Here is a 19,130-nt window from a genome sequence, read left to right on the forward strand (position 1 = left end):
CTAAAGGCATGTGCGTTTTTCTTTGAGATATGTTGTTACATTCCTGAGAGACGGCGTTCTGAGTAAAGTGCAGACAAAGCATTTTATTGATCATTATTCCAGGTGTAATGCCCCATTGCTTCCTCAACGCTTTGAGCAGTATATGAGCAATAAATAGCAAATTGAAATGACAAGCTATGCTTGTGGTTGAAATGTTTTAAGAACTCTGCACTTTTGCTCCCCACGATTATTTCCCTTCCTCCTGCTGTAGGTTGCCTTGGATTTTCTAGAAATAGTGATGCATTTGAAACTAGCAGCGATGTATTCTATTTCTAGCAGTGGCTTGTTCTGAAAATTCAAGGCCAGCGGATTTTCTGTTCTACTCCTTTTGTCCAGTGTGAGCCAAATTACCTCTGGGTGACAAAAGAATGCTCCCTTGATGTTCCCTTGATCAGTAGCACAAGATATTTGATTGTTTTCCTCAGTGTCGTGATGCATTGACTACCAGGCAAAAGCTGATTGCACAAGATTACAAAGTCAGTTACTCATTGGCAAAGTCCTGCAAAAGTGATTTAAAGAAGTACCACTGTAATGTAGAGAACCTTCCTCGTTCCCGAGAGGCCCGACTATCCTACCTGCTAATGTGTTTAGAATCTGCTGTGCATAGAGGTAAGATATATTTTTCCCTTATTCCTCCAATTGCTTATATCTGATAAATAATTTGTGAAATGAAAAGTTGTGTAATGTGAGATTTTCAGGGCTTTATTGAAAGAAAATGGACATGGCAAAAGAATGTTTTTGGAGAATGTCTTTGGGCATTAGGATTCTGCTAGTTATCCATTACTCCATAGTTCTGCATCCCTGTCTCCCTTGTGCAACACCTTCTCTGTCTGTCCTTGCTTCCCTCTCCTCTCCCTGAGCCTTGACACTTGATGTTTCAGCTTGCCACCTTTGCTTCTTTGCATGAGGCTGGTTCTAGGTCAGACAGTTAAGTGAAGCAGTTAAGGGGCTTGCCTGTCTTATGTCAGCAGACCATTCACAGTTGCCCAGGAGAAAGAAGGTCTAGCTGTTCTGTTGTATTCTCTATCTTGCCGTTCCATAATACAACATGGGCTTAGTTCTCATGGAGAGCGACGACAGCTGTGACTGCTGTTGCAGGTGGCGGCTCACTTGATGGCATGCTCCCCTGTGAAAATAAATTCCTATACCTAGAAAATGAGTGTGCCACGGTTAAAATTCTTCTTTCAGATGTGTTAGTTTTCCTTTCTGCAGAGAACGTTTCATATGGGGGATCATTCATCATTTGAGCCCCATCTGCAGTCTGAAGTGGCACGGCCCAAGCACAGATTTACCACAGCCATCAGAACTATTAGGCCTTACCCAGATTCTAATCAGAATGCTACACTTGCATGATTAATCCCATCTCTCTGGAGAGCAACAGAGCAAGTCAGCTTTCTTTGATGTGTTCCTAGCATGCATTTCTTCTAGGTTAGAAGAAAACAACAGTAGCCACTGAGGGCATGCTTAGCGCTTACACTATCAGGCCAGTCTTAAACGATTCCACTTCAATACTTTTGGCACCTGCAAAAGTTTTGGGGTATTCAAATGCTTACTTTCCAGTCAGTGCATGTCCTGGAACTTCTGCTGAATCCCAGAACTTTTCATACCATAAATGTTGGTGGTGGGGTTTGTTTTTGTACTGGGTTTGTTGTGCTATAGCTCCTCCAGACAGCAATAATGTGGCATTGCAGAACAACTAATAAATCAGAATAAATCCACCACTAAAGCATCTTTATGGTGCCAAGAACATGCTGCAGAATTCACTGACAAAAAAACACGTGTCCATAATACCAGACCATTGATCCAGCTAGTTCACTATTATCTGCACAACAGCTGGCTCCCCAGGGTTCTCAGTGACATCAGTCTATTAAATGTAACTTGTTAGTATTTGCAGATGGACAGACCTCTAAACTATAAAAGCTATAGCTATTATATAACACCAACTTCATATTTTCAAAGTTACATTTGAATCTAATTGATTTACACATATACATTATTTAGGCTGTAACAGACTGACTCCCTTTGGTGCAGAGGTGGATATCCTTTTTATTGTTGAGGGCCAAGTGTAGTGGCAGGTGCTCCATTCCAGTAGGTGTGGCTGGAGCCAGTGATGGTTGGGGCCATTCACACAAACATAGACACACTCCATGGGAAAGACAAACACAGGAAGAGTTTACCCTCCTTCCATGTGCCATCATCTTCATCACAATCATGCTTTTCCCAGCTTGCCAAGCAATTGTGTTGGTAATAAGGGGCAGAGGGAGTGTGATTTACATGGAGAAGGCATTGTATGGGCTTGCGGGAGCATGAATTTGGGGAGGCAGCAATTTGAGGAAGGGAGTGAAATGGAATGTGGCTGTATGGAAAACTCTGAGGGCTCCGGGTTTGCTGACATGTGCTTTGAAGACTGTTTCTGTCTGTAGTGTCAAGCGTAGCTTAGTGCATTCCACTGTTGTCCTCTAGAAGCCTGATAGGTCAGGCAGATCTGAGTGTGAGAATGGCAGAACAGGCTCCTTTTCCAAAGCACAAGGCCATGTCTGCAAGCTGTTCTGCGCTGAATAGCCCTTAGCCAAGGGAGAAGCCATCTCATGCCTTTGGGCATTTTCTGAATGGGTAATATTGTGGACAATCTATTTGCTTAGTTACTTCTCTGCTGTGACGGACCACACTCAAGTCTTTACACCAGGGAGCTTTTGAGCAATTCACTAAAGATGTTAAAGTTAATGTTCATAGTTTTTATTCTTTCAAAGGAAAAGTAAATGTTAGTATCTTTCTGCTTGACATAGCTGAGGAGAAGTGTGGGACTCCCCTTGAGTTCCCCCCTGGCTTGATGGTTTGGCATTGAGATTCCATTCAAACCGGTCAGGTGGCCTTGGGGGAATATCCAGTAAAGCTGGGTGTTTTTCTCTAGCTGTGGTTCACTTTCTGCAAACTCAGCATGTTGCATTTGGCAGTGTGTGATCTTGATAGTCTCTGTTTTCAGGTTATGGTGTTCTTTCCCCCCACCTGCAGAGCTCTAAAAGCATTATTAAACACAGGGGTGGGCAACCTTTTTTTAAAAAAATAATCAAGTCCTGCATTTCCTCATAAATAATATGTTGGAAGCCGCATGCTGGTGGTTGGTGGAGTTGATGATCAGCAGAGGCAAAGACAACATGTTCTGGACTGCTAATCCAGAGAAAAGGCTGCCCTTGCTTCAATTTTATCATAGCTACTGCAGATTAGAATCCTATGCAGGTCTTTTCAGAAATAAACCCCACTAAGTTTGATGGAGATACTCATTTATACAGCTTTCCCCCTTAAACCATGCAGCCAGGAAAAAAGCAGTGTGTGTGTGTGTGTGTGTGTGTGCGTGCGCACGCACACACACACAATATCAGTTTATCAAGCAGAATCCTGCACCTTTCATTTGTATTGAAACTACATAAAAAGAAAAGGAAACACCTTTTTAAGAGCCAGGGAAAGGAAGGAGGAAATGAACCAGAAGGAAGGCAACAACTCTGATCAAATGAAAGGGTAGGACAGCTTCAGGAGAAATTGGGGGCTGCATAAAATGGCCCTCAGACAGATGGTTGCTCACCAGTGAATAGATGGATAGGCAACTAGTGGTCCAGAAGGACCTGTTTTTTCTACCTGCTGTGGTTTGTTAAACCTACTGCTAAGGCATCTTTCTCTAAATTAAAACAGTTATTATCCCTTTATGAAGTAGTCTAGAAATGTGTGGCAGCATTCTTTTATATACGCAGGGCAGGCTTAAAAGGCAGTGGGCGCCACCACCAGCACCCTGCTAGTCCTGAGATAGAAAATATTTGTGTTGAGTGTCAATTTTTTCTGACTTCTCTGCTGAAGAAAGTCAAAATCAATATAATCAAGTTACAGTACTCAGAAATGAGAATATTTTCTCCTTGTATCTTTTGCTACTGACTAAAGGAAGGATGACAAGCTGCACACATCACTGAAGACCTATCATTGATCCCTGGAAGTCTTGTTCAGCTCCTTTTCTCTCCCTGGCCTTCCCCTTCACTGCTTTGGCAATTTATTCCATTGCTGCTCACATGCTTCAAGCACAGTGTATCCAATAGATTAAAACTGGTGTTCTTGTAAAGGATATTGTGCACATGTGCACAGAGGAGGCACAGTTCTGATTGCAATGCACACTCCAGTGCAACCTGGTGTTTTCTCTGATTGCCTGTGAAGAAATAGAATGCAACCCTGTGATAAGGAGAGGCTGCAAAATAGCTCTGAAATGGTAGAGCTAATGGCAGTAGTGCTTGTGGCTCTTTAGGGATTCCAGCTGCCTGGCACTATCTTCCTTCCCAGTTAGCTCTGGATTTCTGCATAGAATTTGTTTTCTCGGTGTGTCATTTGATGTAATCTTTAAAAGCAGAATGGCACTGGTCACACTGATGGGGCTGCATGTACCTTGGTTATGTTCAGTGTCCCTTGGGCTGATGTCTTATAACCTGTATCTACTACGGTGTGCCTTAGGTCGGCAAGTGAGCAGTGAATGCCAGGGAGAAATGTTGGACTACCGGCGCATGTTGATGGAAGATTTTTCACTGAGCCCAGAGATCATCCTTGGTTGCCGCAGTGAGATTGAGCACCACTGCTCAGGACTGCATCGGAAGGGCCGCACCCTGCATTGCCTGATGAAAGTTGTGCGAGGAGAGAAGGGGAACTTGGGAGTCAGCTGCCAGCAGTCGGTAAGGTTGTCATGGGGAGCCTTTTCATGACAGTCTCAACCCCCATATCTGAAATCTTGTTCATTTTTGCCCAGCTGGTTTTAATATTTTGAACCAGAGCCTGACTTATTGGCACCTTGAGCCAAAGGAAGAATCTCAGGCATCATTCAGAGAATCCAAAGATTCAGCTTGGGTCTCCTAAATAAATGCTTCTCAGAGCACTCGGCTGCCATATATGTGTTCCCCATCCAAAGCGATGCTTCTCAAGGTTTCATGGAGGAGTCTTTCAGTGGCCAGTGGCCATAACAGCCACAAGGAACTTTGGTGTTAAAAGTAGCCCTACCTCTTGAATACCAGATGCTAGGAATAAACATGTGCAGGCTATAGTCAACAGCTTTCAGAAGCCTATGGGTTGTGACTGTTGGAAACAGAGTGCATGACTACATCAGCAGTCTTCAACGTTGTGGCTTTTGGGTGTTCTGGGCTAGAATTCACATCAGCCTTAGCCATTATGGCCATGTAGATGGCACCTGTAGTCCAAAATATCTAGAATGCACCAGGTTGGAGAGGTCTCTTCTAGATGGTCCTTGGTCTGACCCAGCAAAGTAATACTTCTCTTTTGAATACCTGAATCATTTCCCTGGGAGAACAGAATGTGTGGCAATGGACTCTACGTTACTGGGAGCAGAAGAATTTTCTTGTGTGTCCTGCCCACTTTTTTAGCTTCTGTGGGCTGATGCTGAAGTAAGACCTGAGTTGGGATGCAGGTGGGAGCTGCAGGGAGGCTTAGCCCTCAAAGCCCCAACATCCATTTAGGGGAATCCCAATGAAACAGTTGGCTAGAGCTGATTAAAAAGCTCTATCAACTACTTGTAAAAAGGCTTTTCGGGTAGCTTCAGGCTATTAAACTCAGAAGCTGTTATGTTATTCCAGGCTAACCCACCTTCTTTGTAAAGTAGCCAAGAGGAATGTAATGGGCATAACATATTAATTCAAGCAAAGCTTTTGACCTAATCCCATGTGACTTCTTAAGTTCTTCGGGGGGAAACGTGAACTGGAACAACTTAGTGTAAGGAGTTGGATACGCATGGTGATAGAAGAAAATTGGATTGAACTAGGAGACCAGTGACTATTTCTCTCCAGCTCTTAGGCTTCTCATAATATATGCACAATTCATTTTGCATGCATTGGAATTGTTGTATGCATTTGGGAGGAATTTGGAGTAGCTTCATATTAATTACTTTCCCTAAAACAAATCTAAGCGTAAAAGAAGAAAAGCCTTTATCTTGTAACATGTGATGGTCAGAACATATTTGCATTCTTCTGAAAATATACTGAGGCAGACAAGAATGTATGGTGGCTGCTCAGTCTCTATCCCATTGCATAAAAACAGATTCATGCCTTCCCTTCCACGGGCACCAGTCACTGCATAGAGGCAAAACTTGTGTGTTGAATAGTAAGATTCTAGCCCTTATTGTTGTAGATGAAAAACTGAAGATGCAGAGTCAGTGTGTACTTAAAACTAAGAAACCAGAAGGAGATTGGGACAAAGTGGCCGATTCCACTAGTTTAGCCTGGGCTCCCCAATGCAGCACCTGTGGACACCAACTTTTAATTTTTTTTATGATGTTTCTGGCTGGTGTGTGTAGGGGGCCTACTTTTTTGTCTTATTCGGTGGGGTATAGGTGATTTGCTTGTTGGGTTTTTTGGGTGGGGATGTTTCTGAGTATTGCTAGCTTTTCTTTGATATAATGGGTACTTTTGTTGCCTATGACAATACTTTAAAAGGTGCCTCTGGGCCCATAAACATTGGGACCTTTGTATAGACATAGGACTTTTTTACTTGGCCCTGTTCTCTCCTTCACTTCATGGCTTCTGATAATCCACCCCATGCCTTACTTGCCAATGCTGCCGATCTTTCTCCTCAAAATCTCATTTTTCCTCTGAATGATTTATTCAGGCTTCACTGTTGGGTAGCATTTTTGGAGTAGTATTGTGCAGGAGCTATGTTCACCCTCCTACCACATCCTTGTTTTTATGTAATTGGTTGTGTTAATCTTGACTGCTGCCAATAGCAAATGCACTAAAAAGCTTGACAGTCTTATAGTTTGGAGGCTGGGGGAGCCCAAGCACATGATTAATGACATTGGCACTCTCACCCCCCCCCAAAAAAAAAACCCTTCCCTTTTTCTCAATGCTGATCCCAGCATAGCTCACTGACGATTGCCTGAGACAAAATCAGAAAGCCCATCAGGCCATGTGCTTGCTTGTTCTTTTATATTGGAGATGGCTTGGTGTGATTGTCAGGCTAGATTCCAGGGATCTTCCACCTCAAATGATGAGAGCAGGATAATTGTTTCCCAGGCAGGAACAGATTGTTAGAACATGGCTATTTCCCCCAGGCAGCTTAGCCTCAATTCAGCATTATGACTGCTTTGATGTGTATACTTACACAGTGAAGTTGGGGCTTTGATGCTACTAAACACTCCTCTAGACTTGACACCACTTTACTTGATAGGCTTTGAGGGGGGCATTGCAACATGTGCTGGTGGGGAAAGGCTAAAGTACAGTTGTACTGTTGTGTGATGCAACCTGGCAGTTTGGCTTCTTGGAAAGAGTTTTGCTTGCAAAGAAATGGGAAGTGCCCCGATATCTGCAAATGCTGCCCTGTGGTTCTGTCAAGGGGAGCAAAAAGGCTCTGTGGTCTGTGATGGCTCCATGGCCACATGAATAAATGGCTTTGCCCCATGCCCCCCACCCCCAGCATTTCACTAGATTCATCTCAGTTGAGGTTAAGATCAGTGATGTAAACGGATTCCTAAATTTGAAATTGGCTTAATTCCCAGGCTACGGGTTCCACTAGGAAACAATCAGTGCAGAAATCTGCCCATTCTCTGCTCCTCCAACTTTGTAGAGCTTAATTTCCAAGAGTGAGTGTTACATGTTGAAGGAATTCTTAAGCTCCATTGGCTTTTTCTCAGGCCTTTGTGGTGAGATGCCATTTAGTTCTGCTGCTTTATGCTGCTGCTGCTTTAGCAAAAAAACAAAACAACCTGGGTTGCATAAGTCTCCCTGCGCTGCTCAAGTCATGCTTCAGTGGAGTCTGAATCCTTGAAAGACCACTTCTCTGCTAGTATACCTTTATGAGCATGATGCTCAACTCAGTCTCAACAGTTGCCTCTTCACCGCCCACCCACCACAAATAAAAGCACTAGGCACATGTTCCTAGTCCCAGGCTGTCCTTCGTTACATCAGGCCCCTGTGCCATTTTCTCGGGAAGGCCCCTATTGCTCATGTACATGACAGAGGTTCTGGGTTTGGGAGATTAGATCCTCCTGCTCCTGCTGTTCTCTTGGCTCTCCTCCCCTTCAGTTTCAGTGGCAAGAAGGCCTGGTGATGTGGCTGGCTGCACAATTCAGCTCTGTATACTGTCATTTGGATACTGAAAATAGAACAGGGAAGTCCCCAGAGTTGCAAAATGTCTGGATTGCCCCATGCTGCAGGGATGACCTGACACCTTGGCTTTCTCAGTCATGCCTGCAGTTTCTGGATGCAGATGAGGTGACAGCAACATAAAAACTCTGGTTCTGGCTGAGTCATACACAAGGGAGAATGCTCTTCCATTTGGCACATCTTAGCTGTTTGCCATTAACTGGTCTTGGTCTTGGAAGATAAATCATTTGTTCAAAGGCTGCTTTTCCTTGGCAAATGGTTAGCCCTTTTTGTGTGGGAGGGAGCAGTTCACATCCATGGGAATGTTTGAAAGATGTTCTCCACTTCAGGAGCTGGTACTGAAATGAGATGGGAAGGGGGCAGAATCCCTTGAGGTTAGCTTTGCAGTTCTGCCAGCAACAGAAGCCAGGAAACCAACTTCCTGAACTACTCTGCCATTGTTGTTAAACTCTTCCCCCCACTTCTCTTTCCTCCTCCAGCTTCAAACTCTAATCCAGGAGGCAGACCCTGGTGCTGATTACCGCATTGACAGAGCATTGAACGAAGCCTGCGAATCAGTGATACAAACAGCCTGCAAGCACATCCGTGCTGGAGACCCCATGTAGGTGATGGAGATCCCCTGCTTTTGCTATAGTTTACTGCTGTTTTAGCTTGGGCTGAAAGAAGCCTGTTAAACCTGGGGGAAGAGATGGACTCAGATGGTCTCTTACATAAAGAGAGATGTTGACTTGGGGTGAAAGGGTTTCTTGTGGGCATACAGGCAGACTTTTATTATGCAACAGCTTCTCATCACCCTTACAAATGCAAGCTGTGGGAAAGTACAGGCCAAAGGTAGACCACTATGGAGAAGCACATGTGCTTTAAAGCATGCAGTTACTCAGCTCCCCCTTTCTACAAATACCTCCTTCCCCTCCTACCAGTGAGATGCTCCTTGTTGCAATGTCTGGTATGAAGGCTCCTGAAGATTGCATATATCAATATAACATGACTTTCTTTCCATAGGATTCTCTCTTGCCTTATGGAGCATTTGTATACAGAGAAGATGGTGGAAGATTGTGAGCACAGGCTCCTGGAGCTCCAGTACTTCATCTCACGGGACTGGAAGTGAGTGCTGGGCATGGGGACCCTCAGGGGCCCTGCAGTTCTGTTGCAGGACTTTCTAGCAGCAGCAGTTGGGTCAAAAAGGTCTTGTACTGTGGGGTCATGGGTGGCTTTAATTCTCTAGTCACTAGCTAAAGGTTCAGAAAGAGTTATTTTCATTCACAACTTGGAGTACTTGATGTTTATACACAACCGTTATTCCCCAAATTTCTGTCAATGCCTGCTACAGGAGGGGGAGACAAATTAAGGTAGAGGTTCTGGCCTGGGCATTACCTTCAAGAGCTGCCTCATATTGAATGTGCACCACAGGATAATGCCCTCTCACCCCAAATTTCAGCCTCCGCCTAACTATGGAGGGTGTCTCAGTGTAAGCATTGTGTCAAAAGTAAAGTTTCCTGTACTTATGTATTATTAATAGTGTTTTATGAACTGGCAGCTCATTAAGAAAAAATTGTAGTGATGTACAACACCATCAAGTTATAATTATGTTTAAACATTATACGATTATAAAAACATGAAATACAGAACAAATGGCTTAATGCTAACTGACATTCTCTAAACACACTTAAGGCCTTTGTGATTACAGTAGGAACAGTGTTCTAAAGTACTGGTGCCACTATGCTTTTTAAAAACTTTAGTTTGCATAGAAACCAAATGAAAGTATGATAACTGTTGGATAGTTAGGAGGGCTTCTCCAGCTGACCACAGTTAGCTGGCTGGTATAAGAGCATAGGGCCTGTTTCTCATGAGGACATATTTCTTTCTAGTGTAGGGTTTAAATTGTTTTTGCTCCTTAAGAGCAAAATTCTTATGTACGTTCACATTCTTATGTGTACCAATACACTTTAACATTTGCGTAAAATTTTATAGCCCCAAGTGGCTTACAGAAAATCTTCATAATTATATTAAAATCTCAAACTGCAAAACTGTTACACAGTTGGAATTGGTTGCAGTAAAAAAACACAGATATTTTATTGGCGAGACTTTAAATATGTCTCAGTTTTATTACTCAGGTGACTCGCAACTTGTGTGCATTTAACTTGTGCAGTTGATGGCTGACCAGTTGAAATTGCACAAATTAAATGCATGGACGTCTGAGAACTTAAACACTCTTTTTGCACATTGTTTTCCCAGCACAAAAAGAGCTTTTAAGCTCTCAGACTTGCTTACTGGGCTCTGGGAGGATCTTGAATAATCTCAGACAGTCCCATGAGATCTTGTGGAAAACTCTTTGCCTTGCCTGGGGGCGTGGGTGTTATAAGACTCATTCAGCACAACAGCTCCAGAAGGTAAGGATAGTCATGTGGGAGAGATTTGACTATACGTGTTTTTGAGTATATGCACTGTCCCTGGAACATAACCCCTGTGCAAGTTGCGAGTGACCTGTGCCTATTAAGGTTTTCATTTCTGATTTACTACATTCTAGAGGTGAAATGTTGTGTTGAAGTGAAATGCTGTTAATCTTAGGTGTGTGAAGAAAGGGCATTTTAGAACCTCATGGTGGCTTCACTGATTCTTCTACTTTGACAGACTGGATCTTGTGCTCTACCGCAAGTGCCAGGGAGATGCATCCCGACTTTGCCATACACGCGGCTGGAATGAGACGAGTGAGATGATTCCTCCTGGGGCCATCTTCTCCTGCCTGTACAGACATGCCTATCGTACAGAGGAACAGGGGAGGAGGGTAGGCACCAGTCAGTTGCTTTAGCAGTCCTCCTTTATTGGAAAATGAATGTGATTTGGGGGTGTGTGCTAGTTTATCTGTGGCTTCAAATGTAAGCTTTGAATATCTCTTTAAGGCAGCAGAGAAACTGAACAGGTTATACTGGGGGAAAGCATGGAGGCAAGCCAACTATAGTCCACTCTACAGGTCACCTGGATGCTTTGTGACAACTAAGTAGGTATAACAAATGGAGACCCCTGTGCTTCTGTTTTAACCCTTTGAGATTGGGGTTTAATGTTTGAGCCTCTGGAGACAGGAGTGCAGGAATTCCCCTAAAACCCTTTAGGAAGAAGCCTCAGAAAACACTTTTGTAGCTAAGGTATGTGGTCTTGCCTCTGTTTTTTGTAGCTGAGGTCAGTGCTGAATATAGTGGGAAATCTCTTCATGTGAAGGGTGGAGAAACAAAATAGGTGGCTTGTTGCATGAATGGCTGGTGAAGTTGTGACCACCAGACAAATAATCAGCATCCTGTAGGTGGTAATTAGAATGTGGTTGGTGATGAGCTGAGCTGCATAATCAGGAATCCATGTGAGTGCAGTTTTTGCTGGGTTGAGTCATTTCAGACTTGGGGGCTGTGGGAAGAAAAAGGGAGTCCATGTGTGAATGCTTCCCTCATGTAAACTTTCTCCACAGGCAGAACTAGCATGTTGGGGAGAAGTGAGTTCTGAAACATCACCTCCCACCACAGCCTGAAATAGTGAAACCTTGAAAAAGGTGCACTGCATGACTTCCTGGCCTTGTATTCCAGTGTATAAACTTAAGCTGGGGAGGAGAGGACAGTCTGCTGCCTCTTCTTCTGCAGCCTAAGTGATACCCACATACCTTTTCCCCTTCCCACCTTCTGAAGTAAGAAGGTGGCTGGTTGCTGCTTTGTGCCTGCTTAGGAAAGAACTGTTGAGCAGACTTGGCAGCTGCTCAGTTGCTCTGCAAGTCATTCTCCCTGTGGGGGAGAAAAATGGAGTAGTGCCTTTCTCCTTTTTTTCTGCCTTCTTTTTCTGCCAACATGAATTATGGTGGGTCTCCACTTGCTATGTCTAATTAGTTTTTAGGTTTCAGTAGTAAAATCTGTGCAGGATGCCATGCACAACTGCCTGTCCCTGGCACCGTTTTCAGAGTACCAAGAATTTTAAATCCCCAAAGAGTCCTTGCCATGCTCTAGCAGATCCTTCTGACTTCTGCTAGCCTGGAGATTTGAGGTTATCCCTACCAATCTAGCACTAGGCTTGTTTGTCTGTATTTTATTGGCTTCTTCTCTTAAACAGCAAGCCAGCCCCTCCACACACGTGATGCCACAGTATCTCATTCACTTTTTGACAACTTGTTTAGACTTGTCCTTCAATTAAACACCTTCTGTCTGGATGTGGGGACTTGTCCATCTAAGCTGCAGGGAAGGTTAAAAAAATGAGGGGAGGGGCCGCATGGGAGGCCTGCTCTGGGCCTGTGTGGGAGGTGACCAAGCATAGCATAAAGAGAACTTTACTTTTACTAATGCTGGAAAGAGCACCTTCCTTCCCAGATTTGAGCAGTTGGGGTTGTTCATCTGGAACAAATTTGTACACTTGTTCTTGGCAGCTATCCCGGGAATGCAGGGCAGAAGTACAACGAATTCTACACCAGCGTGCCTTGGATGTAAAACTGGATCCAGCTCTCCAGGACAAGTGCATGATAGATCTGGGGAAGTGGTGCAGTGAGAAAACAGAGACTGGACAGGTATCTCAAAAATTTAAACCAATAATCTCATGTTGAAATTGTTGTATAAATTAGAAAGCAAAACACATTCACTTTAAATGCCCTGGTTCTGCTATTTCTTCATAAACATTTTTGAATTTTACTAAATTTTAATGATCAAAAGTTTCTGTATTGCGTTTTGTGCTTTGATTTAGCTTAATTAGTGAAGGGAAGGCACTAAACCCATGTGTGCATCAGGAGAAAGCAAAGCATTGTTTGTCCCAATTTATCCAACCTAGAGCAACCTGGAGTGGTGACTTGCTGATCCCAGGGGTTATGTTGCATTGCAGTGTCTCTAAACACCACTTTTAAAGTCCATAGCAGAAGTGTGGTGTTGGTTGGGGTGAAACATTCAAATCAAAGTTTATTAAACGGTCACAGACCAGATTAACTCGTACAGCTAGTCAGCAAAAGATAACACCAGAAGAACAAAGGACAATTTCAATACAGATTAGGTCATAACAACAATTTAAAATTAGACAGCATAAATAAAATTAAATATTTGCCTTCACCTGCATATTGACATTGGAAAGCTCTTGTTTCCTGCGCCTAATAGCAGCTACACAGAATTTGGCAACATTGATCGTAATTTCAGGGACCTTATCTTCTACCAAGGCTCTCATACATAGGAGTTCTGGTTTATTTTTAAGCTTTTGTAGAACTGGGGCAATAAAGGTCAGACGTAAGTCCTCGTAATAACTACAGTGCAGCAATACATGCAGACTTGTTTCCACTTCCGATGAGCCACATGGGCAAACACGTGACTCATATGGTTTGCCCTCATATCTGCCTAACAACAGGGCAGAGGGCAGAACGTTGAATCTGGCCAGGGTAAAGGAGTGTCTGTACTTAGGTATTTGTAAATCAGCCAGATAATTTGCGGGTGAGAACCCTCTCCCAAAGTCTCTAATTGTGGCATGTTTATCCATTTTGCCCATATGACATTGCAGCTCTATGTCCCTAATGCGTTGGAGCACTTGACTTCTGGCACTCTCATATCCTGCCGCTATTAAGATCTGCGGGGAGAATCCCAAGCTTCTTATCTTTTCAAACAGGGAAGCTTTCCAGGTAGAATCCTGTACTGGATAAGTACAGGAACTATAGATCAGCCAACCTACCTTCGCTACCATTAGACTGGTTTGAGTTAAAACGCAGTTATAAAGCTTTGATTAACAAGAAAAAGCTCCAGGCACAAAGGAAGGAATGGCAGTGCCTAGTGGAGGCCTCCCAAAAGAAAGATTCTGCCACGTTTTGGAAAACAATTGCAAAAAGCTGGAGAGACTCCCCGATTGAAATCGAATACTCTATACCCGCTGGAGCATGGGAGGCCTATTTCCACTCATTATATTCATCAAATCAACTGGCCCCAGTTCTGCTTCCTGCTTCAAGTGAATTTGGCAAGGAATGGCCCCCTGTAACCACAGAAGAAATTACTGGCCTTATTCAATCTCTTAAATCAGGGAAAGCCCCGGGTGCTGACAATATCCCACCAGAAATTCTTAAGGCAAATGTTGAATGGTGGGCCCCTGTGCTAGCCGCCTTGTTCACTAGTATAAATCAAGCGGCTATTATCCCCGAGGACTGGGGTTTAGCCATCATCATTCCAATATTTAAGAAAGGAAACAGAACTGAGCCAGCTAACTATAGACCAATCAGTCTATTAAGCGTTATTAGCAAACTGTACGCTGCTCATTTATGTGATAAATTGGTGGAGTGGATGGAAAGAGAGCATATTCTATCAGAAGCTCAAGCTGGTTTTAGAGCAAAGCGTTCAACTATAGACCAGGCCCTTGTCCTTCAACACCTGGCAGACAAATACTCTAGAAAAGGGGGGTCTTTATATGCAGCTTTTGTCGATTTTAAATCGGCTTTTGATCTAATACCAAGGGACAGACTCTGGGAAAAGCTTGGCGCTACAAACATAGATAAACGCTTATTACGCCTTATCCGTGGTCTATACGAAAACACCAGGGTGAGGGTAAGATGCGATCGGTCAGGCCATCTAACTAAAGAAATTCAAACGCACTATGGGGTTAAACAAGGATGTGTCCTCGCGCCAACGCTATTTAATTTTTATATCAACTCTCTAGCAGTAAATATGGCGAAAGAAAATGCCCACCCTCCCAAATTGGCAGGTGTGCCCCTCCCGGTGCTTCTGTATGCGGACGACGCAGTCCTACTCTCCTTTTCCTGTGTTGGCTTGAGGAAGCTTTTGAGATCACTTGCTGACTATTGTCAAGCGGAACAACTATCAATAAATTACAGCAAATCTAAAATTATGGTGTTCTCAAAAAAAAGAAGGAAACACAAATGGAGAATTAATGGTCAACCTATTGACCAGGTAGCAACTTTCAAATACCTTGGGGTGAAACGAAAGATGTCCCAGAGACATAGCAAGGTGCATTTGGGTGGCTTTCAAGGGATTAATGAGATGAACCCATTTGTTCTGTGTTAAGATTCTTTGTGTCCCCTTTAGGAACTTGAATGTCTCCAGGACCATCTGGATGACTTGGCGGCTGAATGCAGAGACATTGTTGGAAACCTTACAGAGCTGGAGTCTGAAGTAAGTAAGCTTTGTCTGGAAGGGAAAGCTCCAGTATTGTAGTTGTTAGACTTGCACCATGTGAATAGCATGCTGATTTGTGGGTTGCCCTCCCAAGTAACTTCAAAAGGGTGCCATTTTCATGTATTTGAGTCATCGAAGAAAGAAGGTAAAGTATCAGATCTTAATTGGTTGTCCAGATAAAGTAACTTTCTTTCTTTCTTTCTTTCTTTCTTTCTTTCTTTCTTTCTTTCTTTCTTTCAGCTGTATGTGTAAAAGTTGTGCCTTTCTATGGCAGGTATCATTTCCTTAAAATGGCTGTGTTTTGGTCAACTCTAGTTAGCTTTTATTTGGGGCAGCAAACTTTAAGGCAGCCTTCCCCACCCTGCCCCCCCCCCCAGATGCTTTGGGCTTCACCTCTCATCACCCTCAGCCAGCACAGCTGGAAAAGCTGCTTTAAGCAATATTTTTTGCAACCTGTTCCTGCTCTCAATGACTTCTTACAGTAGCTGTTCTTGTCAACAGAAGTCTTCCTAGCTTGTCTCTAGGGATGCTCACATCCCAGGAGACTTTCGCACTCTGATGTACAAACATAACATGAGCAACAGTGTGAACTGTCAGAAAAACTGGGTGTGGCCTTGGGTGGACTTATTGCTTTCTCTCTCCCTCTTGTAGGATATTCAGATAGAAGCCTTGATGATGCGAGCATGTGAGCCAATTATCCAGACCTTCTGCCATGTAAGTAACTCTTACTCATACTTGTTCTAATTTGGATAAGGATTGAGTGTGGAGTTCCTCCATTAGTATCAGTTGAGGGGAGGAAGACCATAGCCATGTGCATGCCTTGTAGTTCCCCCTTCATGTTAAGCATACCTTACTGGAATGTCCATAATTCTCAAGGGCACAACCAGCCTTCTTGCATCCCCAGTTCCCTGCTCAGAACTTAGCCTTAATTACAGTGCTGGTTTCGACATCCAAAAGTTATAGCAAGCAGGTGCAAGACTGCATGTGTGCTGTGATTCCATTGGTGCACAGAATGGGACAGTGGTAATTCAGTTTTCTGGCCTTTTTCTTCTTCCATTTTCTAAAAGCAAATATCTGGTTTGCTGAAATATCTGAATATAAAGGGTGGGTGAAACAATTTCCAGTAGTCATGTGCAGGACTTTTCATTGTTAGTTTATTGATGCTCATCGTGCACAAAACCAGAATAAATTATACAGAGTAGGAGCGAGTATGTAGAATTCAGCTATTGTTGCATAGTCTTTGTATATCTCTGGCATACCAGACGTAGTTAAATTGCAAAATGTGTTTATGGCATTTAATAGATTGTGTTGCATTTTTGGGTCCAGTGGGGGCATGTGCAGCTGTAAAGCAACTTGAGAGCTCTGGGGCTAACAGGCCCTGACTAGTCATTTTAACAATCAGGTTTCAAATGTAAGCCAGAGAGGTGCAATTACCTTCTCCAGCTTTAAATCATGGGTCCCGTTGCTTCCTCAGCTGAGGTACAGAGACTTCCAGGAAGGGAGTTAGTTCCCGACAGGTTGTCATTAGTCTGTCTGTCCCATCCCCCCCCCCCCCAATATCCCATTCAGGAAGTGGCAGACAACCAGATTGACTCAGGAGACCTCATGGAGTGCCTCATTCAGAACAAACACCAGAAGGAGATGAATGAAAAGTGTGCAATTGGAGTCACACACTTCCAGCTGGTGAGTGTGGCTGGTTCTCCAGCATCCCCTAGTTTGACTGAGTCTGGGAGCCAGACATCCATTATCCCTTTTCACTCTGGAAGGCCAAAGGCATTTTCCTGTCTGCTGGAATTTGAACTGTTATGGCATAGTCCCCTTTTCAGTGCTGCCTTGGCTTATTTGCCACAAATAAGCTTCCGGATGTTGACTACTTTGTGCCTTTAGCCACGTTCCTTCCAAATCTGCCATTCTCATTTTGTAATTGGAGGCAGGCAGTGCATGTGGTTGGACCCATAGTGATTTGGATGGGCATTGCATTCTACCTTAGCCTCACTAGAAGGGATAACTTGAACTGAAGCTCAAAGGTGGCAAGGGAAGAAGCAGGGCAGAGAGATGCCATTGACTAGGGCTGCAGTAGCAGATATTCTTTGAAAGACTTCCTGTGCCTGACCTTGAGAGGAGCCTGTTTGCTTTTCTTTCTTTAGGTTCAGATGAAAGATTTCAGATTCTCCTACAAATTTAAAATGGCCTGCAAAGAGGATGTCCTGAAGCTGTGCCCCAACATCAAGAAAAAGTATGTGTGTGTGTGTCAGAAATTTGGCCTCATGGCTTTTGAATGCTAGAGAAAAATTTGTCTCTTAATCAGAAACTGGTAACTGATACCCAAGAGTTTTACACTAAGATAGCCTGGTGTTATAACACTTCTGTCCTCTTCAGGGTGGATGTGGTGATCTGCCTGAGCACCATTGTACGCAACGACACGCTGAGAGATGCAAAGGAGCACCAGGTCTCCATGAAGTGCCGCAAGCAGCTACGTGTTGAGGAGCTGGAAATGGTAAAAGTTGCCCTCTTGTTACTCTGAGGCTTTGCAAAGGCTTCTGTGGAGGGTTGCATCAGCTTGCGCTACCCTGAAAATATTTGGCTGCCCCTCAGTGCTAGTTTCCTTCTCTCTAATTACCATTTCTTATATTCTAAATTGGGCTTATAGCAGGCTTCTTTGCAAACGTTGGCTTTTCCTGGCACCTTGCCACAAGAAGGCAGTTTTTGCTGAGCCAAAGCCAGCCCCAGCTGTTGGGGTTTAAGAGTCTTGTTCAACCAGCTCCCTTGGACCAATAGAACTGCAAGCACCTTCTCTCTCTCTCTCTCTCTCTCTCTCTCTCTCTCTCTCTCTCTCAATGTGTGTGTGTGTGCGTGTGTTTTAAGGGATTTTTTCCAGAGCTCTCCTGGGCAGCCAAACTGAAGACTGCATTGCACAAGTGTGTTATGTTTTGATTCATAGCTTTGGCCTCAAATAGCTGAAAGACTGCCTCTTCCCAGTTGACCTTCTAGGGCAGCTTTTCTCAACCCAGTATCTTCAGATGTTCTTGAACTACAATTCTCATCATCCCTGACCACTGGCCATGCTGGCTAGGAGTGATGGGAGTTGTAGTCCAACAAAATCTAGGGACCCAAGGTTGAGAAAAGCTGTTCAAGGGTGTTCAGACCTGTAGAGGGTAGTTCCGTCACCCTCAGAAGTTGAGGGAATGGCAGCCTGGGAGAGGGTTTTCTCTGTGACAGCCCCTACATTGCGGAAGTCCCTCCCTACAGAAGTATCTCTAGCATCTTCATCGCATAGCTGAAGACATATCTCTTTCATCCTGGCCTTTGTTTTGTGGGGCCTCTTTTGCTGAATTTAAAGCGTTCTGTTCCACTTGGAAAGGTTTTGCTTGTTTTATAATTATAACAGCTTTATAAATTTATATTATTGTTGTAATCCACTGTGCAGCATGAGGGTGAAGAAGAATGAGTAAAGAGATCCTATTAAATAAATATATAACCTCAAGAGTGCTGATGGTTGCCTGCAGAAAGCTTCCTAGTTAGAAGATAAACACTTGGTTCTCTCATGGGCTTTTTACTTTTTGTAATTGGTTTTGTTTGCTTTGGATGTTCAAGCTTTCCACCTTCCCTTTGAGTCTGAATCCTTTTTCAATGTGATTCATCTTGCAGACTGAGGATATCCGCCTGGAACCAGACCTTCATGAGGCCTGCAAATCGGACATCAGGGACTACTGCCAGAACGTCCCCTATGGCAATGCTCAGGTGATCTGCCTTTTCAGTGCGCGCTCTCTCTCTTTCTCTCTCTTTCGATGTTTCTGCCTAGCAAGAAAGGCTTTGACCGGAATACATTCTGCATCAA

The 19,130-nt window shown here is 43.7% G+C and overlaps 1 protein-coding gene across 2 annotated transcripts in view; it reads left to right on the top strand.

The window, feature by feature from the left end:
- Window positions 1–19,130, top strand: part of GLG1 (golgi glycoprotein 1) — a 65,070-nt gene that overhangs the window by 32,736 nt on the left and 13,204 nt on the right. For both annotated transcript variants that reach the window (XM_079988367.1, XM_079988368.1), the window contains exons 7-18: window positions 465–648; window positions 4,528–4,742; window positions 8,654–8,775; window positions 9,177–9,278; window positions 10,806–10,959; window positions 12,571–12,708; window positions 15,203–15,289; window positions 15,944–16,006; window positions 16,862–16,975; window positions 17,440–17,528; window positions 17,672–17,789; window positions 18,941–19,033. In XM_079988367.1, the coding sequence (XP_079844493.1) occupies window positions 465–648; window positions 4,528–4,742; window positions 8,654–8,775; window positions 9,177–9,278; window positions 10,806–10,959; window positions 12,571–12,708; window positions 15,203–15,289; window positions 15,944–16,006; window positions 16,862–16,975; window positions 17,440–17,528; window positions 17,672–17,789; window positions 18,941–19,033 (1,479 nt within the window). The remainder of the gene's footprint in view (window positions 1–464; window positions 649–4,527; window positions 4,743–8,653; window positions 8,776–9,176; window positions 9,279–10,805; window positions 10,960–12,570; window positions 12,709–15,202; window positions 15,290–15,943; window positions 16,007–16,861; window positions 16,976–17,439; window positions 17,529–17,671; window positions 17,790–18,940; window positions 19,034–19,130) is intronic.

Source organism: Podarcis cretensis (assembly GCF_951804945.1).
Source record: "Podarcis cretensis genome assembly, chromosome: 8".
Lineage (NCBI taxonomy): Eukaryota > Metazoa > Chordata > Lepidosauria > Squamata > Lacertidae > Podarcis > Podarcis cretensis.